Source organism: Heterocephalus glaber, unplaced genomic scaffold (genome assembly GCF_053883595.1).
Source record: "Heterocephalus glaber isolate CG9 unplaced genomic scaffold, H.glaber_assembly_v1.0 deba00000546, whole genome shotgun sequence".
NCBI lineage: Eukaryota > Metazoa > Chordata > Mammalia > Rodentia > Bathyergidae > Heterocephalus > Heterocephalus glaber.
This window is the reverse complement of record NW_028258147.1, coordinates 38,521,007-38,543,586: the sequence shown is the minus strand read 5'-3', so window position 1 is coordinate 38,543,586 and position 22,580 is coordinate 38,521,007. Positions and strand designations below refer to the sequence as shown.

At 36.4% G+C, this 22,580-nt stretch overlaps 1 protein-coding gene and 1 long non-coding RNA gene across 5 annotated transcripts in view; one reads left to right on the top strand and one right to left on the bottom strand.

Annotated features, from left to right (window-relative positions):
* The window catches only part of Abcb1 (ATP binding cassette subfamily B member 1), a 222,447-nt gene that overhangs the window by 104,979 nt on the left and 94,888 nt on the right, over positions 1-22,580 (bottom strand). The window contains exons 1-2 of one of the 4 annotated variants that reach the window (XM_087204485.1): positions 1,679-1,885; positions 1,111-1,181 (exon numbers count right to left, since the gene is read on the bottom strand). In XM_087204485.1, the coding sequence (XP_087060611.1) occupies positions 1,111-1,175 (65 nt within the window). In that variant the 5' untranslated portion in view covers positions 1,176-1,181; positions 1,679-1,885. Of the gene's footprint in view, positions 1-1,110; positions 1,182-1,360; positions 1,488-1,678; positions 1,886-22,580 lie in introns of those variants that run through there. The other 3 variants (XM_087204489.1, XM_087204486.1, XM_087204488.1) reach the window with 3 other exon arrangements.
* On the top strand, positions 1,655-7,537 carry LOC147829690 (uncharacterized). The gene is made up of 2 exons (XR_015448667.1): positions 1,655-1,824; positions 7,273-7,537. It is a non-coding gene; the product is annotated as an uncharacterized LOC147829690 (long non-coding RNA).

The window sequence follows — 22,580 nt, the reverse complement described above, 5'->3', positions numbered from 1 at the left end:
TGTAAAGTACGTCTCTTTTTTTTCCCCGACCTCTCATACCCTCTTTGAGTTTTCTTCTTCTCAGAATATCACTGAGGATTCATCTGTTGTATTGTATTCAATACCTCAAAATCATTTTTGGCTGTTATTCCTTTGATGTTCAAAGTGTCCGGCTAGTGGGGACCCTTTCTAGCCCAGGTGCTGAGTCGTTTGACTACACTATTCAACTTTACTTCCTTGTTTTGGGGTATACAAGATACTCCCAGCACACTGGGTATTTTCCTTGCGCTAGAACTGGTTGAAATTAGCTATTTTTCTATAGGGTGCTCTTCCTTTCTAATAAAGAATGGTGTTTAGAAATCAAGATTTGGCACTAAAAGTGCGTCTGTCTTAGTGGATGGAAAATAAACTATTAAGAAATCATGATTTCATACTGGCGTTTCCAATACAAGTTTAACATCTTTAAACACTGATTTACACATGTATATCCCTTCACTTACACTGGGAAGCTTAGTTCCTAGTAATATTACTATATTTAATAACGTATGTTATCTTACAGTTTACATTACACGTTTTTACTAACAATGAACCTATTGAGTAAAGTTTAAAATTTCTCAGATAGGCAGAGTAGTGTGAATAAATGTACTTCAAGTGTTTATTTTCCTTCTGTGGTTGGTTACATTACCAATTTAATATCCACACAGTTATGGCCAGTTAAAACAAAACAAAAATAACCTAGATGTCGTTTTGCCTTCTGTTGCATCTGCCATGGCTCAAACATGCAATGTTTATGTCGCTGTTTATCACAAGAGACTGGAGCACAGAGCAGAGCCCAGGCAGAGGATGGCTCAGGTGTGTGGGGATCACACTGCTTGTAAAGCAAAAGATAACGTAACACAGAATTGGGGCTAGGACCCTCATGGAGACCTAAGACAGACAAGGTAAGCTGTGCCAAGGACCTCCTGCTGTGAGCAGAGACTGCTTCCAAAGGCTGCCTTGCACCACTGAAGACCCTAAGGGCAACAACCACTCCACCCTCATCATTTTTTTCTCAGCTGGAGGCTAGAAACAAGCTGCCACGTGAACTATGTAAATGATGAAAGCCGGGCGAATTAGGAAAGCACAACAAACCCTTTCTTGTCCAGTTTATAGGAGTTCTTCCCTGCTCTTCCCTGGAGGTCTCCTTCAAGATCCATGGCGACCTAGGGAGAAACCACAGCCTGTCAGCCAAACGTGCAGCCTGCCTGGGAGCACGGAGGCTCCGAACTCTGCGGCGGAGCCCGGGGTGGGGGGTGAGCGTGCTCGCCCGGATTCTGCACCGCTGAAGCCTGGATGCTGGTGGTGTGTGTGTCAGGGGTCCTGTGGCTGAGCCTCCACTTACAGGCGAGCGGACTCCCCCGGCTCCCCGCCTCGCTCCAGTCCCGGCGGACGCCCCAGCCTGGTTCGAGGCTCCCAGGCCAGGTCCCTGACCGCTGTGGAGCGCGCTAGGGGCAGCGGGACCCAGTGCACGGGATTCGCGCCGAAATCTACTGGCCTGGACTACTCCCGGAGCTTAGGGCGCCTGGAGAAGTGACCCCGCGGGGGCCCCAGGACGTCCACAGCCCCGCCATCCAGGACGCCCTTCTTCCAGGTGGACTACATTGCGTAGACTGACCGGCACGGGAACTCGGCCTTCCGACCCTAACTGCGTGCACCTTACCTCAGGCTCCCCGGGGGAATTCCCCAGGACGCGAGCTTCGGGGGCAGAGCGCGACTGCAGTGCCAGTGGGGCAGATGCGGGCTGAAACCTGCACTCTGAGAAGCCGGGGTGAGAGTGTGCCTGGCTTCTTCTAGGACGCGAGCGAGGTAACAGAGAACGAGTCGCACCTGGGTGTGGTTAGGTCCGGCTGACGCGGTCTGGCGGGGCTCCTTCCGCCCCGCGGATATAATCTGGGGCTGGATTTCCAGGGGTCCCTGGGTTCTTCCGCCCTTCTTTGAAGGGTGTGTGAGTCATCAAGAACGAGGTGTATACGTGTTCACAGAAGTCTCCAAACTTTAAGAGGTCATATATAGATGCGAAATTGGCTCCCAGAGTCTGGAAAGGCTAAGGGAACTGTTCTCTGACATCACGTCTAATACAATTCATAATGTAACATGGGGGCTACCCATCCTGTACTTAAATCTTCCTCATCAACACCTCTAAAAATGCAATGAGAAACTTTTGCGCATGAGTCTTTTTTCAGTGTTTCGTGGTGTATCTCTGCATTTTTAGAGTAAGTAGGAGAAAATTAAAAGGAAGATTTTTGACTGTAAATAGAAATGAGAAATTCAGGGTAGAAATGTTATTTAAAAGAGCATCTATATTTTTAAAGTTCAGTTGTCAAATTAATGCCCATGCTCCCCCAGAGCATTTTAAAGCACTACTTTAAGATTTTTAAAAAAGATATTTTAACGTATGACTTTAGTAGTAATTTCTTTGTATTATGTCTTTCAACACTCAATATTTTCTCTTGTCCACTGTATTCTTTTTTTTTTTTTTTTTTTGGTACCGGGGATTGAACTCAGGACCCTGCGCTTGTAAGGTAGGTGCCGGAATCACTGAGCTAAATCCCCGGCTGTCCACTGTATTCTTAAAAAGAAATAAAAGTAACTGCAAATTTCACAATTCTACTTCAGAAAGCATAAATTAACATCAGAGCTTTTCATGCTTCTTATAAACACAGAGTAAATAGTTCTTTGTAACATCTAGTCTATATATGCTTTCACACATTCTGGCCTTTCAGCTTCCTACAAACGTTGTGAAGAAGAGAAACCTCATTTATTACAGTATAGTGTAAGGTATAAGTTTTTAAAAATAGCATACTTCAGAACCATAATTTTCTATTTTTTACTCGTAATTTTCATTGCCTAGATTTTTTTCTTTACTGGATAGTCGCTTTTTTCTAACATGCCATTTTTTTCCCTCTCAGTTCTAATTGGTTTCAGCATGGGTTCACTGTTTAAAGGGTTACCCTGTGACCCATCTGGGCAAATGTACAAGCTTTCATCTTAATCACATCCATTTTTACTTCTATTTACGCTTCTACTCTGTTTCCACTGTATCCCATTATCCCACCGTTAGTTTATGCAGTCCTGTTACATTATATGTACCCTTTTGAATGGCCTGAAATCCTCTGTAAAGTACCAGGGCATGGTCTTTAAAGTATGATAGCATGCTGACCATATTATTTCAAAAGTCATAGGCATTAAGTGAAGATCTCTGTCAAGGACATATCTAGGTTAAGGATCACAATAGCCAGAGATTTTTAAATAAGGCTCTACCATTGAATTATTTTTTGTTTCTTTGTCCCAGTGACGTGCAAATATGAAATAAAATATGACAAACCTAGACAATGGCTAGTCCTGCCTTTGCTACTTCCACGCCACAGTCCTTGGCTTATTTCAAGACATTTGTCTTGCATTACTGCCCACCACTCTTACCAAGCTGGTCTGAGTAGTTTCTCCCCAGCCTCATCAATCTCCAGGGAAATTCAGTCACCTCCCTTCCAAGCTGTCACACAGCGTCATCCAAGCAGCTACTCCTACTCCTTGAAGTGCGCATCTCCACAGCCTGCATTTTCCCACCTCCCACCCTCCACCCTCAGTAGTCACTTCACCCACTTGCTGGCATCTTCTCAGCGATGAAGACTGGGTCTCTGCTACACTCTGTCCTATATATTCTGGTTGGAATAATGATAGTGATAAAACTAACATTTACAAATCTTTGCTATTACACATGTACAGTACACAGTGTTTATATTCATCTTAGGTAATATATAACGTATCTTAATTTTTCTTATTTGCCTTCTCTTTCCTTCCCTTCCTACTCTCTCCAACTCTAGATTCTCTTCTCCCAATGTTTTTAATTCATATTTGTGATACATAATGATTACATGGATTGTGGTGAGTTGGTCCATGTACATGACACATCTCAATTCTTTTAGTGTATCCTTCCCCTCCATACCCCATGCTCCATCTCTGGTCCCCCTTTCAATTTGCAAAAGATCTATCTTCCTGTTTCCTATTATCTATTTTGCTCTTTAATTTATTTATTCTTTGAGTTTCTTGTATAAGAGAAAAAATATGATATTTACGCTTGTATGTCTGATTTATTTCACTTAACATTATGATCTCAAGATGCTTCCATTTTCCTACAAAGTACTCAAGTAGTATTTCTCTTCATGGTAGAGTACACTCCATTGTGTATAAATGTCACATTTTCTTTATCCATTTAGCTGTTGATGGGCAAATAGGCACTGATCATGTAACCCTCCCAAGAGATTCAAGGAGAGTAATTAATTTTTTTTTTTTTGGTACCAGGGATCGAACTCGGGACCTTGCGCTTGAGAGGCAGGCGCCAGAACCACTGAGCTAAATCCCCTGCCCGAGAGTAATTAATTTATCCTTATAAGGACCCTATGAAGTGATGAATGTTACTGTTATTCACATTTTAGAGTGACACTGAAGTTTTTAGTTCTTCACCAAAATCACACAGCCTGTAAGCAGTTTACTCAGTCTTTGCCCCCGCTCTAACAGCCTTCCTTTTCCCAACAGGATTTTCTTCATAGTAAAACAACTAAAATCCTGTCACTATCCCTTGGCTCCCCCCTCACTCAGAGCCAAATGCAAAGTCCTTCCAATCATGGGGAAGACTCTGCATAATCTGGGCCTCCTTATCCCTGACCTCACCCCTGACACTCTTTCCCACCTTGATTCTGCTCCAGCCTCAGCAGGCTTCTTTCTGTTCTCTGAACACCCACCCCAGGCCCTTGGAGCTTAACTGTTACCTCGGCCTGCAACTCTCTTCCCTTAGTTAGGTGTACAGAGGGACTCAGTTCTTCATTTTTTCCCAGATCTTTAATCAAATGTCACGCTATTTTGTTCACAGAACCTAGAAGTAGTGTCTGGCACATACTACAGTCTTAGGTGAATTAAGTACTGAGTAGATTGATTCAGTAAAATGTGAACTATGTACAAAATACATAAAGACTTTAAGAGAATATTGCTCTAATTTTATATACTGCTTACATTTTACAATTTTATTTGAACTTATTCTTAGTGATGTGTTTCTCTGTAAATCAGGGCTTTCATTCAGGCAATACCACTCAAATATTTAGGGAATACCTACCATATGCTAAACACTGTGCAGAGCTGTGGTGATATATTAAAATAAGCATCATGACCTGCCCTCTGGGAAACTGTCAATTATCACGAGTATTTCTACACTCCCAGACAGAGCCTAAGAATTGTGTGGTTGATTTGTTTAGGTTTTTTTTTCATATAGCATTTAGGACAGCCCTTTTGAAAGTGGTAGGGATTCCAGAAATATGGTCAGTCCAGTTGCCTTGTTTTCTCTGAAACTCTTTGCCATCCAATTAACACTATGCAATACTGAAACACAGTTTTCTACCCTACCTCAAGCAATACTAAATGAAAAATCTAACAAATAATGCCTATCCTAGGTTCCTCATGCCTTTATAAGTATTTATTAATAACAAATGTACAACACTTAACACTTAATCAGAAGAAGAGCTGTTCACATCCTACAACATCTCACATTTGCTTAACTTTTAAATTGCCATGTTTCAAAATTGTGGCTTTGTAACTGGTACGGCTTGCTATGTCAGGTTCTTTGACTATAATTATGTTTTGAGGTAATTGTGACCACAAAACACCCTTTTTCTTTCATGAAAAGCTGTACACCATTTGAAGTTACTCAAATGATGTCTTGATCTGCAGCATAAACTACAGGTAGTTAATGTTTTTAATAATGTAATTATACTATGGAAGTGTGGGGACATTAGGGAAGAAAAAAAGGACAACGGGGGAAGGACAGAATGGCCTAAACTAAAACTAAGTGAATTGCACTACAGGTTTTATTTCTTAGAAATCCTTACTCTGGATAAGAGGGTGACTTCAAAGTGAAAAACAAGCCAGTAAATGTATTTTGTTTTGTATTTTATAGAAGGCAGTTATTAGTCCCTAAAGGATATCTTTGATAATTGGAATGGTTCTATATAGAGTATTTTTTAAAGGTGATTAGCTATTGCCTTTATTTTACAGTGCTTAATGTGATCAACTTTTACTTGGGTTTCCTATAAAGAGACCAGTTAATATGTACACATAAAGTACAGACACGGCACCAAAGTATTTTAAAATTAAATACTTAAAATATTGCAACAATTAAGAACTCTTAGGACATTGGTAAAACTGGGTTGATTCCAATAAGGTTACTGATTTTTTTGTAACTGGAGGTGGTTTTTGCAAACTAAACAAAACATTAGTAAATGTTAATGTTTGACAAAATAATTACTTGTATAATTTCTGTAAATTATACTTATTCTAAAAAGGCATAGTGCTCTAATGATAATTGATATCTAAACCAGTCTTTATCGTAGCCTTCATTTTTTTTACTGAGTTGATAAAATTCTATAAATTTTCCAATGCAGTTACAGTTCCATCTTTTTAAATAGTTCATTGCTTTTACCTATTAAAATATAAACATCCACAACAAATTCACTGAGAACTAAACTGTAATAAAGTGTTTAATGCAACTCAAATCATTGAATAGCTTATCCCACTTAATATTAAAAATGAACTTATATGAATTAAGAACAGCTTCTGTGAATAAAACTTTTAACTGAAAAAAACCAAATTTAGAGAAATTAAAAAGCTTTTCACCTATTTCTACTTTATTCTTCAAGATTTTTAATACTTCAGGAGGTTTTCTTGAAGAATAAAAGGTTTTGCAACAACTTTATTGCAAATCTTTTGTTTCTTTCCCTCATTTTTGTAATGGTTTATTTCTCTGATTTTTCCTGTCTCCTCTACTTAGCTAATCTGAGTCCAAACTATATAACCTGAAAGAATATGTCCAGAAAGAAGGAATGAAATTCACCTTAATGAACTTCTTGGTCTGAGTCAGAGAAACAACAAAAAATGTTCTCAGTGCAAAGTGCAAGACAAATGACTAAGTCATTTTAACAAGGGATCAACCTATTTATATGTAACAGATTTTTAGATGTGAAAGACACGTGACTGTTTTAATGACAGGGGACAATGAATGACTGTACTCAAACCCACCCTAGATTGCATCAGTTTGCTATAAAAAAAAATCCTGCATTAAAAAAGTCAAAACTCTTAAGGTAAAGTTGGTGGTCTCCAAAGATGTTGTTTATCTTGCCACCATTTAGTACTGCAACAGTCATGATTGGGGTGAAATATCGATCAGATATCAGTGAATTAATTATCTTTTTCTTTTTTTTTTGGTACCAGGGATTGAACTCGGGACCTTGCGCTTGTGAGGCAGGTGGCAGAACCACTGAGCTAAATCCCCAGCCCTGTCAGTGAATTATCTTAATTTAAAATTCAATGACATACTGATATGCACTAGGCAGAAGTGATTTCTACTCCTCTTCCAATCCTACTTCTCATTATCTGTATCTCATTTGGTACTTATTATTATTATTTTATATGATGGATTTCTTCTATTCCTTGTAACTTACAAAAATAAAGATTCAATAAATGCTTGTTGAAAATATTCAGTGCTGAGAGTCTGTCACAGGCAGCTTTATTGAAGTTAACAAGTAGGTTAACCACCTGAGTTATGTTTGTAGTGCTTCAAAAGTTCTGTTTCCCCCAACCGTCTCCTCTTCCAGCCTCTAGTACTGTCTTCAAAACTCCATAAGAGAATCATCCCTTGGGATAAGTCAATGATTTATATTAAGATAAACCTACCGTAGTGGCACAAGATTTTTAGATGATAGAATGACAAAATTAAGGTGAGAGAGGACAAAGGGGTAAGATAAAAGGAAAGATGAGACTGAAGTGATGGCTCGGGAGGATTTGAATTGCAGCTTCATCAGTTAACACCTGAAGACCTTTGGACAAGTTCCTTAGCCTCAGCAACCTTAATTTCTGTATTGTCAAGATGGAGACAATAACAGTACCCACCTAGGATGTTTCTAAAAGTAAATAAGATAGGATTTAAAAACTGTTCAGTAGAAAGCCTGTTGTTACAGGATATCCTAATGCAGATGGTCAATGGAATATACCAACATGTGAATAAGAATTAAGTACTCGAGAGTAAAAGTATAATGACAGGAAAGGACTAGTGAGGGGTACTAAAAGTAAATGATATGGAAACAATTATAAATGATGATCCTGTTAAAACTACAAAGATGAACGTGAAAATTATCTTGAATTCAGAGGCAAATATAACAAACTAAATAGCTATTTATTACAATGATTACTATGGATTTATATTTTTAATTTATACAGGGGTCATAAATGAATAAGAAGAAATGAAAGGCCCAAACAGAACTGGGTAAAAGATGAAAATAGGCAGTTCATATTTTTTAAAAAAGAAATTAGTACGCTGGTGAACAAATAGTAACATACTGGAATATTCCTGTTAGCTACAAAGAAATATACATGAAATCAGCAAAGATATTTTGGAAGTGAGACTATCAAGTGCCAGAAAGATTCAAGGAAAACAAGTTGGAGTTAAAAATTAGTAAAATGAATAAAAGAAACAATGTGCCCATATATACCTTAAATATGTTTGACTCACGAATTACATTTTAGGAAATCTACCTTAACGATTTTAAAAATGAGACACATATGGTGGGGATGAAGGGTGCATAGGTAATGGGGGAAAAAATAAGAACTAAGATACATCATGTTCAGGTACAAACACCCAATGATAAATGTAAATGTATTGTATACCTACAAGGTAACAATTAATATATAAACTTTTAAAAATCTACAGAAAAATGAGACGCAGAGTTCATTGCTATCTTATTTTATAAAGTGAAAAATAAGAAGTAACCTAAATACTTACAACTTATATATGGGTAAGTAAATTATGATACATTCTCTTAAAGTAGTAATATAAAATTTGGCCACAAAGTTTGTAATCATAATATAAAACACCTATGTTAATATGCAAGAAAAGGCGCAGGTGAAAATTGTAACAGCATAACATTAATTTTTATAAAGTAAATCAGTTTCTACACTACTAGAAAGAAATATATCAAAATTTTAAGAGTGGTTGTCTTTTAGTGATAGAAGTTAAACTTTTCTGTACTTCAGAAATTTTCAGACCAGGGATTTAGCTCAGTGGTTCCACTGCCTGCCTTGTAAGTGCAAAGTCCCAAGTTCCAATCCCCAGTAACCCCCCCCCGCCCCACACACAAAAATTCACATCTTAAAAGTTGACAAAGCAAAATGAAAATTTTTTACTAAGCATTAGGATAAGGCAGGGTACCTAGGCTATTGGTTATATCATTGTCTATCTCTCAGTTGGGATTGCTGTTTATTAAGGTGCAAATGGTCGCATTTAAGGAATGCCAAAGTTAACTGCTAAAACAACGAACATTGAGAATACCCACAATGTTATATTTCTTCAAAAATTTCTTTTATCTCTAAGAAAAGAAAGAAAGGAAGAAAAATAGAAGTAGAGACAGAAATTATCTTAAACTGGGAAGAAAATACATGATATACTGAAATAACTGAATTCTAGCTATTTGACTGTCAACTGCCCATGCAACTTGAATACACTTTTTCTACTTGCTGATTTAATACCAATCTCAGAGTTATCGAGATGATCATAGGCCTTGAGGTGCTTTTCTTTACTAACCATCATAGATTTCTACTTGAGGAAGAAAATAAAGAGAAGCTTAAATCAGCCCTTGATTGACATAACCTTGAAGAGTTTAGATTCTGTAAGAATAGAAATCCTATCTCATTTTCATACTGTGTGTACAAAGTGTATTCCAAAGTGTATACATGCTCAATTTCTGTCTGGTAAGTGGAGTTAGGGAAATTTCCATTAACAGTATTATTTAATATATGTTAAAGTATATTCAAGAAAATAAAGCTGGACTTACTTTAGCTTGGGGATCATTTCGTCCTTGAATTCTTAAGATTATTATCAAGCACTCTGTGGCAGGCACTTTGCTAGATATTAACAGTCCCTCAAGCTGTTTGTGCACATGTTCAGTAGTGAAAATAATTAGGATAATATTAGCATACAGGGTAATTTTTTTTTTTTGGTACTGGGGATCAAACTCAGGACCTTTAGATTGCAAGGCAGGCAGCAGAAACACTGAGCTAAATCCCCGGCCCTATTTTGGTTTTTTTAATAAAGAAAACTGAATTTACACATCTACATGACCACTATCATTTATAGAGTAAATATCTAAGTAAACTATGAGCCACGAAATAGTTTGGAGTTTTAAAAAAAATTGCCTTCATAGTTTACAGAAATGTGTTTTGAATGCCCTCAATAGTAGCAAATTTTGCATTTTAATGACGCTTTAGAGCCAAGAGAAAACCTAGCATTGCAATTGAGAACATGTACTTCAGCATCAAACCAATTGTGTTTATGTTCTGGGTAGTCTTTGTTTTTGTTTTTAAGACAAATCTGCCCCTTCGGAACAATTACTTATTCTCTCTGCAACCGTATTTCCTCATTTGTAAAATGACACAGAGAATGCAAAACAGCTTAGTATCTGAATGTCTAAATTCTGAAACTTTATTTGTGGTGTTATTGTTAATGTTATCAGTAGATTAATGAGTGACTAATGAAGTTTTAATGTAAACTAAAATATGACTAAATAATGAGCCTAATTTTCTCATGTGCTTAGTAAATTTCTTCTGAAGATTATTCCTAAAGAAAAATACCTGTTATGTTCAATAAGTACTTGAATGAAGCAATCTTGGTATATATCTATTTAGTCATATATATCTATATCTCTTGAGTTATAGCAAAACCTTTTACCTTCAGACGTGATCACTAAACAATTCCTGATAAAAATAACAATACTATCGTAAAGGTTTTTCACTTAGCAGAGTTCATTTGAGTGTACGTTTCTGTTTAGTTTTTTTAATTGCTTTATGATTCACAGACTTTGAACTTGCCTAAACTCAACTGAACTCTCTCCTGGGAACGAGGTCAAATGAATTCAATGAGGTAATGTTCTCTGCCTTATTTTTTAAAAAGGTTTCGTCTTTATTTCAACGGACATCTCTATTTAAAATATACTTCCAAAAGTAAGAAACATTGTTCTAATTAGACCAGTGAGAAGTTGGTTATATCTGATTTTACAATTGTAACTAAAGTTAAGGAATATGTCATCCTAAATTTGTATTAGGAATTCATTCATTCAATAATATTAAGTAAACATCTATTAGACATTATGTGCTATTCTAGGTACATGGTATATACTATTAGCAAAACAAAAGTCTCTGCTCAGGTAGAATTTATATTTGGTGATGAGGGTAACAAAATGATGAAAAACATAGTGATTTTAGTATGTTAAAAGGTAGAAAGTGCTGTAGGAAGAAATGAAACAGGGAAAGAACTGGGAGTGGCAGGCAGGGAAAGATTACAATTTTAAGTAGTATGGTCAGGGTAGGCATCATCAAGGAAATTACATTTGAGCCAAGACAGGACAGAGCTAAGGACAGTTTGGGGTGTTAAATTAAGATCTGGAAGATCCTTGAGTATTAGTGTTTTTGAAGTCATTTCTTTATTATCATTTCCACTATAGGATATTTCTCATCCTCTATCATTTCTCTCTAGTGCGACAGCTGTTTGGGTTTGTAAGAGAAAATAGAAGTCATCTAATGCACTTCCTTCATTATACTTAGTCTCTGAAATGCTAAAGAACTAGACTGAAGCCACAAGTCAATTAGAAAGAAGGCCAAATTAACAATATAGATTTCCTGGTATGGAGCTTGCTGTTCTTCTGATCATATTGATAGAGGAATTCTAATGGAGGGTCAGGAGCAAACCTGTTCTCTAGCCTCTTACTTTACCTTCACATCAACTCTCTGTCATCTTGATTTATTTTCACCTTTGAAGAGCCAGACAGCTTGTTTTAATTACTGATCTTCAGGGTCCATTAGAAGGGCAGATGTACTGGAATGGTGGTCTATTTGCCACAGTAGTATCTGCAGTCTGAATATCTAGGATTCCAATGCTGGCCAACTAAGGCCTGAGCTCTATTTTAATGTACCGTTCTTGAAATGAAAAGGTGAAAGAAATATTGCTCTTTCCAAGTTGCATTTTTCTTGTAATTAATAATAAAATTACCTATAAAATACCTAAAGTAATATTAATACATAGAAAATGAGATGATGCTAACCCTAGAGATGTAAAAACACTTGCAAAACTGTGTGTCCTTTCCTTGAGACATAGATGAATTCTGATTCTTATCTTTTTGTTGTTTTCTCTTGGGTTAATCCTTTCCAATGAGGTATTCTACACTTCCGTCAAATATTTGGCTGTATTGTCTCTAGTGTTTGATAAAGTATGCGATGACCTTGTAGTTACTGTGTTTCTACTAATTGCCAAGTCATACTGCAGTGTTCTTATCTAGGAAGTAGCTTTAGTTTATAATTGATATTCTGGTATCATTTTTAGCTTTGTTCTTTTTATTTTACTGTATTCATGTATATTGCAATCAAATAGTACTTAAGGTGTCTTATTAAACCATAATCAAGTTTTCCTCATTCTCCATCATCTTTGTTACTATTTAAGACAATACATTACAAACTGTGGAAAATGCCAGCTAGACGGCTTAAAACATCTCACATTGAGTACTGCTCAAACTCAACTTTTAACTGCATTCTCAAGTCAGCTTCTCTTCCAGTGTACAAGTCTGAGAAACCCCATTAACTTGGTTTCTGAAACCTGGGGAAGGAAAGGAGTCACTCTTGGCACCTCTTTCTCCCTTGCTCTGTACATCCAATTTGAATCCGTATCCTTCTCAACAAAGACAATATCCTTGTGCAAGTCATTTTAACCAATATCCTCTCTTACTTAATCTTCTTGAAGTGTTTCATAATTACTTATTCCACATCCACTCTAGTTCTTTCTTAATTCACTCTCTACACATCAGCCAAAGTAATTTGTAAAATGTACATAAGACCTTCTCATGCCCCTCAATAAGACTGGAAATGGCTCCCAGTTGATCTCAGGTTCCATTCCCAAACCCTCTGTGATTTGCTTTTTGTTTGCCTGTCTTCAAGCCACTTCTCCCCTTCCTCCTTCAGTGAGTACTCTTTTTGCCAGCTACTTGGAGCTTCTCTGTGTAATGTTTTTGCAGACTACTCTATAGATATCATCCTCTATCCTCTCTCAACTCTATCAACTACCTAACACAAACATGCATACACAAACCCAAAAACATAACCCACTGACTGGCTAAGATGGGTTTATTCTTCAAAGTTAAGGTCACTTCCTCAGGTAAATGTTCCCTATTCTTCTTGATAAAGTTTGGTCTCCTTGACAGTAATGCACACAGTATCTTGTACTTATCTCTCCTATTATATATCACAGTTGCAATGTTTGCTAATTTTTAAAAGATCTGTCTTTCTTTTTTTTTTTTTTTCTGGTACTGGGTATTGAACTCAGGACCTTGTGCCTGCGAGGCGTGCCACCACTGAGCTAAATCCCCAGCCCCTTGTCATTAGCTTTGTGAGAGTCATCTCTGTTCTTTTCATTTCTGTTTCCTAACAGCTGAAGCACAATAGGAACTCAGCAAATATTTACTCCAACTATAGCCTTCTGGGAACTTACCGTTCTTCAATCCTCATTTCATATTTCAGAATAATATTGTAGAGGCTCACCTGGAAAATACCATTGCTGCTTTCATTTTGACATTCTCAGTAAGATTCCTATCCTTTGAAACCATGAAGAAATTAGCATGTTAATAATTTTTAAATGCTTAGGGCAGGCAAGTCTGAATGACTTGATTATGTAGATTTGACTTTTAGTATTGTGTATAAGTTACAAATTAAAGAATCAGGAAATGGAATTTCACAAAGAAATTACGTTTGATTTATGATTTTTTTTGTATGTAAAAGTTACAAATATATAAATTAATTATTTTTATTATCCACATATAAAAATAACATTTTTTGAAAATCCCCTTTAATTAAAGTAAAGCTATTGCATAAGTTGGGAATTTCTTAGACTCTGGTATAATCCAGATCTGTGATCAATACTAGGAGTTCCCTTAGTTTTTGGTACCGGGGATCAAACTCAAGACCTTGCACTTGCCAGACAGGCCCTGAGCTAAATCCCCAGCCCACCTCCACATACTCCTGTCTTGGAAATCTAATGCTACATGCAATACATTATAAATTTTTCCCTAGTTTACTCAGATAGCTTCATCAGTCCAGAGCTAAGACTTTCATAGCAACAAATTTAACAAATACTTACTGACCAATTGTGCTGAGCATTGTAGATATAAAGAAAACTGAGTTAATCCTTACTCCAAAAGGAGCTTCTACTAAATTTGATGAAAGAAAATAAAAGTAATGAGCGTTATTTATTGAGCTGTAAGGCAAGTGTCTTCACTAAGTGCCTTATTTAATCCTGACAATTTAAAGTGAGGCTATCATTATCTTCACTTTAAATAAGATGAAAGCAAGATTCTGGAACAGAATAGAAATTTAAATACAAGGTCACATACAGAAATTTGAACTGTGAAATCCACATCTTTAACCATTTTTACTGCTTCTTTTTTTTTTTTTTTGGTACTCAGGATCCAACTCAGGTCCTCGTGCTTGCGAAGCAGGCGACAGAAACACTGAGATAAATCTCTGGCCCCTTTTACTGCTTCTTCATGTTCAGAAACACATATTTAAAAAGCAGGAATGAGATGTTAAGGTAGCATACTACTTAAAGGCAGAACCATCATGTTTCATTTCTTTAAGTCTGTATTTCTACTTTTGGATTTTTCCTTCAATAAATCATATAAGGTAATGCTAAATGCAGCTATATTTGAATTTGAGAGAATGAATAATTGAGCAGCATTGTTTTGTTATTGGAAGAGACCTTAATATTATCTCCATTATCTCCAATTCACCATCAGGAAGTAGTCAAAACACCCTGGGTCAGCAGTTGTAATTCTCAAAAGTAAAATGAGGCCTGCTATTATTAATGAGCCAGTATATGCTTGAATTATTTCCTGAACAGGTTTCAGAGGTGTATTCTGGATGACATGGTATTACAGACAGCCTTGAGACATGGCAATATTGGCAACTATATACAGAAAGATGTTGTCATAGTCTTTGTGAGTTTTGTGTGTGTGTGTGTGTGTGTGTGTGTGTGTGTGTGTAGTCTTTAATAACTACTGCCAGTTTAGGAATAAGGGAATGAACTTTAGGTGAGGTGTCCAGATTGTAGAGTTCTATGTATTCCTGGACATTTTCTTGGCTGTAGACCTAGGGAATATATTATGTGCTGATTTCCATGATAGTGAAGAAGCACTGGTATCCTAATTTAGTGGCATCATGATGAAGTTATAAATTTAGAGTGCAAAGACAAACTGAAACAGGATCCTGAAGGGTTAATCCAGAGTGGTTATGGATCTCAGTGCGAGCAGGTTATACTTCCTGGAATTCCTCAGGAATAATGCTAAGTCCATTGCAGCATTCCTAAGAAAGAAGGGGCATGAGAAAATTCCACTTTAAGAATAAACTTTGTGAATATTTCCTGATCTCCTCAAATGATGTGCTCTAAATTATATAAATTATATTCTAAAAATATCAAATGCTAATAAAAACACAACATATCTGGATCTGTGGGATACGATGAAGCAGCTCTAAGATGGAAGTTTACACCTATGAATGACTACATCAGAAAAATAGAATAAGCCCAAGTAAATAATATAATGAGGATTCAAGATCTTAGAAAAACAAGAACAAATGAAACCTAAGTCGAGAAGAAAAGAAATAATAAAGATCAAAGTAGAAGTTTATGAAATACAGTCCAAAAAAACAATACAAAGGATCAATGAATCATGAACCAATTCTTTGAAAAGATTTACAAGAATGATAAATCCTTACCCAAACTTACCAAAAGAGAAAAAAGACCCAAATTAATAAATCAGAGATAAAAATGCAAAGTTACAACACATGCCAATGAAATATACAGGATTATTAGACATTATTTTGAAAACTTATATTCTAACAAATTGGAAAATCTGAAAATAATGAATAAATTCCTAGACACATATTACCTACCAAAATGAAACCAAGAAGATATAAAAAAAACTACAAACAATGAGATTGGAGGAGTAATAAAAACTCTTCCAACTAATGAAAGTCTAGGAATCAATAGATTTACTACTAAAATATAGCAGATCACTAAAGAAAAACTAATAGCAATGTTCCTTATACTTTTTCATAAAATACAGAGGGAAGAAATGCTCCCAATGATTTTTCTGCAAAGCTAGCATTCTCCTAATACCAAAACTGCAAAAGGAGTCAATTAAAATATAAAAGTACAGACCAATGTATTTGATGACCATAGATGGCAAAAATTCTCAGCAAAATTCTTGAAAACAGAACTCAACAAATTAAAAAGGTCATACACCATGATCAAGTTGGTTTCATCCTAGGGATACAAGGATGGTTCAACAGACCCAAATCAATAATTATAATACATTACAAATGTAGTACCAAGGATAAAACCACATGATCATCTCAATTGATACAGAAAACACCTTCAACGAAATTCAACATCCTTTCATAACAACAACAACAACAACAACAACCCCTGAAGAAAACAGGTATAGAATGATCTTTCCTTAATGGATAAGTTGCCATATATGACAAAACCTAACCCAATATATTGAACAGGGGAAAACTGAAAGTATTTCCACCAGAATTATAAATGAGACCAGGGTGTCTATTTTTAATACTGTTTTTCTGCATGGTTCTTAAAACTCCTACCAGGGCAATTAGCCAAGAGAAAGAAATAAAAAGGATACATAATAGAAGGAAAAGTCAAATTATTACTATTTGCAGATTATATGATTCTTTTACATAGAAGAGCCTAAAAAACTGCACAGTAGGCTCTAAGATCTAACAAACAAAGTCAGCAAAGTTGTAGGATACAAAATCAACATACAAAATCAGTACTTTTTCTGAACATTAATAACAAATGTACCAAGAAGGAAATCAAGAAAATAACTCATTTGACAATAGATTCAAAAAATAAAATATAATAAAATAATAAAATAAAATGCCTTGAAATCACCCTAACCAAGAGGCTGAAAGACCTCTACAATGAAAATTTTAAAACACTGAAGAAAGAAATGGGAGAAGACATTAGAAAACAAAAAGACCTCACTTGTTCATGGATCAGTGAACTTAGTATTGTTAAAAATGCCCATATTGTGCCATAGCACCTCACCCAGTACAGAGGATGAGGCTTCTGGGCCACCGTACCACCGCACACAGTGCAGAGGAGGTGAGCTGCCTGGGCACCAGCAGCACACACACACCCCTGCACCACCCCCATCAAAATGAGAAGATACATAAACAAGTCTCAAAACCAGACTTTCAGATCACCTACAGCAACCCCAAAAGGAAACAAGATGGAACACTCATACTCAACCACCTGGACTCCCTGAACTGGCAACAAAAGAGGATCTGGAAAAAGTGAAATCAGAAATAATTTCTCAGATAACAGTAGAGACTGTACTCATAGTGCAAGACATGATTAATAAATCTAGAGAGGAGCTGAGGAACATGATGTAATCCCAAATTAGGAAACAAATGGAATCCATAAAACACATGCAAACAGATTTCCAGGAGATTAAAAATTCAATTGAAAGTCTACACAGCAGAATGAGCCAATGTGAGGTCAGAATTTCAGATATACAAGATAAGATTGCAATTAGTTACCAGGAAAAGAAAAATTTCTTTAAAATTGTAAGGGGCCATGAGAAATCAATCCAGCAAGTGCTAGATGATGCAAAGAAGAATAACATAACACTGACCAGACTCAATGAAGTAACAGGAGAGAGTGCAGATGACATAAAAAAAACTGTTCACAGAAGTAATGGCAGAAAACTTTCCAAGCATGGGAAAAGAACTTGACATAGAGATAAGTGAGGCATATAGGACTCTAACTAGCCATGAGCAAAAAAAATCTGCATACATATAATTGTTAAAATTTCAGAAACCCAACAGAAGAACAAAATTCTACAAGCAGTTAGAGAAAAGAAACAAATCACATACAAAGGAAAGCCCATCAGAATCACAGCAGACTTCTCAACACAAACTCTCAAGGCAAGAAGAGCTTGGAGAAACATATTCCAAAACCAAAAGGAAAACATCCTCCAACCCAGATTGATGTGCCCTGCAGAAAACTATCTTTCAAAAGTGATGGAGATATAAGATACTTTCATGACAAAGAGCACCTTAGGAACTTCATGAATACCAAACCAGCACTCCAAAAAATTTTAGACAATGTCCTAGGAAAAGACAACAAGGATGACAACCCCAGGAAGCACAGAAGAATGAATCCATTGGGTGCAACAAGAAATTAAATGTGAAGGGGGAAAATCCAACAAAAAGAAAAAGTCATGACAAGGATAAGTCAATACATATCAGTTATAACCATCAATGTTAATGGTCTCAATTCACCAATCAGAAGAAACAGACTGGCAGTATGGGTCAAGAAGCAAGATCCAACAATATACTACACACAAGAAACACAATTAATTCAAAAAGAAACTCATAGACTGAAAGTTAAAGAGTAGAAAACAATACTCAATGCGACAGGAACCTGAAAAAAAGCAGTAGCTATCCTCTTTGCAGATCAAGTGGATTTCAAACCAACACTGATTAAAAGAGACAAAGAAGGACACTACATCCTTGTAAATGGAACAATCCAAGAGGAAGAGATGACAATCATAAATATACATGCACCAAATGCTAGTGACCCCAACTATGTAAAACAAATACTAATGGACATGAAAAGTCACATATGCACTAAAACCATAGTAGTGGGGGACCTCAATACCCTGGTATCACAAATAGATAGGTCAACTAGACAAAAAATGAGTAAGGAAATACTAGAACTCAATCGAACTCTTGAACAAATAAACTTAACAGATGTTTATAGAGTGTTGCACCTCACAAAATCAGAATATACATTCTTCTCATCTTCACACAGGTCGTTCTCCAAAATAGACCACATACTCACACATAGAACACGTTTAAGTAAGTGCAAAGGAACTGAATTTATCCCCTGTATATTATCAGACCATAATGCAATGAAATTGGAGTTCAATAGCAAAAGAAACTGCAAAAATTTCATAAACACATGGAAATTGAACAACACACTTCTGAATAACCAATGGGTCACAGAGGAAATTAAGGAAAATATCAGATAGCTCCTTCAATTAAATAACAATGACGGTGGAACATATCGGAATTTATGGGACACAATGAAAACAGTCTTATGAGGGAAATTCATAGCAGTGAATACTCATATTAGGAAAACAGAATGAGCCCAATTAAACAACCTGATGGTGAACCCCAGGCTTCTAGAAAAAGAAGAGCAGGACAAACCCAAAGCTCATACAATGGAGGAAATTATAAACATCAGAGCAGAAATCAATTCAATGGAGACTAAGAGAATGATACAAAAAATCAATGAAGCCAAGTTGGTTGGTTGAAAGAATAAACAAAATTGACAAACCCTTAGCCAACCTTATCAGAAAGGAAAAAAAAAGGCCCAAATCCATGCAATTAGGAATGAAAAGGGTGAAATTACAACAGGCCCAGCAGAAATCCAGAGGATCGTCAATACCTACTTCCAGAACCTATATGCCAATAAGATGGAAAACACTGTAGAAATGGACAGATTCCTAGATACATATGAATTACCAAAGTTGAATGAAGAAGACCTAAAAATTCTAAACAACCCAATATCAATCAATGAAATTGAAAATGAAATTAAAACTTACCAACCAAGAAAAGCCCAGGTCCTGATAGATTCACTGCTGAATTCTACAAGACATTTAGAGAGGAACTACTTCCACTACTGTTTAAACTCTTCAATGAAATTGAAAGGGAAGCAATATCCCAAATTCATTCCTGGAAGTAAACATCACCGTGATCCCCAAAGCAGAGAAAGACTCAACTGAAAAAGAGAACTATAGGCCAATCTCACTAATGAACATAGATGCAAAAATCCTTACTAAAATACTGGCAATAGAATGCAGAAGATCATACACCCTGATCAACTGGGATTCATCCCAGGGATGCAGGGATGGTTCAACATACGCAAATCAATAAACGTAATATACTATATCCATAGAGCTAAGGTCAAAAACCATATGATCATCTCAATAGATGCAGAAAAAGCATTTGACAAAGTCCAACACTCATTTATGATAAAAACCCTACAAAAACTTGGAGTAGATAGTCTTTACCTCAATCCGATAAAGCCATCTATGAAAAACCAACAGCCAATATCACACTAAGTGGTCAAAAACTGAAATCCTTCACACTAAAATCAGGAACAAGACAAGGATGTCCACTATCACCACTCCTGTTCAATATAGTTTTGGAAACATTAGCCACAGCAATTAGACAAGAGAAAGAAATACAAGGAATAAAGATAGGAAATGAAGAAGTCAAATTGCCATTATTTGCAGATGACATGATACTTTATATAGAAGACCCCAAGAACTCCACCAAAAGTCTTCTAGACTTAATAACCAAATTCAGTAGAGTAGCTGGATACAAGGTCAACACACAAAAATCAATAGCTTTCCTCTATACGAATAACAGACTCACTGAGAGAGAAATAGGGCAAATAATTCCTTTCACAATAGCATCCAAAAAACTGAACTACCTAGGAATCAACCTAACAAAAGAAATCAAAGACCTCTTCTCTGAAAACTATAGCACTCTGAAAAGAGAGATTGAATATGATATCAGAAAATGGAAAGATATCTCCTCCTCCTGGGTAAGAAGTATCAACATAGTGAAAATGGCCATACTTCTAAAACTGCTATGTAGATTCAATGCAATCCCAATTGAGATCCCAGCAGCATACCTCACGGACCTTGAGGAAACAATCCAAAAATTCATTTGGAACAAGAAGAGACCCAGAATAGCAAAAGCAATTCTAGGCAACAGAGATGTGGCAGGGGGTATCACAACCTCCAACTTCAAACTATACTACAAAGATACTGTGATAAAAACAGAGTGGTACTGGCAATGAAACAGACCAAAGGACCAGTGGTACAGACTAGAATATGCAGAAACAACTCCAGACACACTCAACCATCTCATCTTTGACAAAGGAGTCAAACACCCTCGCTGGAGGAAAGATAGCCTCTTTAATAAATGGTGCTGGAAAAATTGTGTTGCAGCTTGCCAAAAATTAAAACTAGACCTATATCTCTCACCATGCACTAAACTAAAATTGAAATGGATTAAAGATCTAAATATTAAAATAGAAACACTGAACGTGCTGGAAGAGAGGTTAGGTAGAACTCTTGAAGACATTGGTGTAGGAAAAGATTTTTATGAACAGAACCCCAGTTGCTCATGAACTACAACAAACAATCACCAAATTGGATCTCCTCTTATTAAAAAGCTTCTGCACAACAAGAGAAACCACCAGCAGTGTGAAGAGACAACCCACAATGTAGGAAAAAAATCTTCACCTACTGTTCCTCAGACAAAGGTCTACTATCTAAAATCTATAAGGAACTTAAAAAAATCAGACCTCCCAAATTCAAAGACCCAATGCAAAACTGGGCATCTGAAATGAACAGACATTTCTCAGACAATGAAGTAGAAATAGCAAATAAACATATGAAAAAATGTTCAACATCCAAGAGATGCAAATGAAAACAAGGCTGAGATTCCACCTCACTCCAGAAAGAATGGCTGCTATCATGAAATCAACCAATAACAAATGCTGGCAGGGCTGTGGGGAAAGAGGAACATTGCTCCTCTGCTGGTGGGAGTGTAGACTGGTGCAACCACTGTGGAAATCAGTATGGAAATATCTCAAAGAACTAGGAGTGGAACTCCCAGTTGACCCAGCTATTCCCCTGCTGGGGATCTTCCCCAAAGAATTAAAAGAGTCATATCACGGTGATATATGTGCACCCGTGTTCATAGCAACATAGTTTGTAATAACTAAAACTTGGAAGCAGCCCAAATGCCCATCAACTGGAGACTGGATAAAGAAAATGTGGGGTTTTTAAAAAATAAAATTGAGTACTACTCAGCCATCAAAAAATGAGAAATTAGAGACATTTATAGCTAAATGGATGCACATTGAGGCGATACTCTTAAGTGAAATAAATAGGACACACGTGTAAATACCGAATAGTTTCTCTAGTGTGAGAAACTGAAAGTGTAAATAAGGACTAAAAGATATACTAGATAATGTGAAATAGGAAGAAAAGGGGCAAAGGGGAAAGGGAATTGGCAGGGGTACGGGAAATGACAGAAGGGAATGGAATTAATATGAGAAAATGAAAAAACGGAAACAAAGTCTTTGTAAATAGGGAGGGATGGAGGGGTTGAAGGGAAAGCAGGGGAAGGGGGAATAATAAGAACCAAGAGAGATTATGTGAAGGTACAAATTCCCAGTCATAAATGTCAGCATATTGTATACCTAAAATGTACCAATAAAATAAAATTTAAAAAAACAAAGAAGCAAAAGAAAATCCCCTTATTACCCAAAACAATCTATAGATTTAATGTGGTGATTATTAAAGCAACAACAAGATTTTTCATGG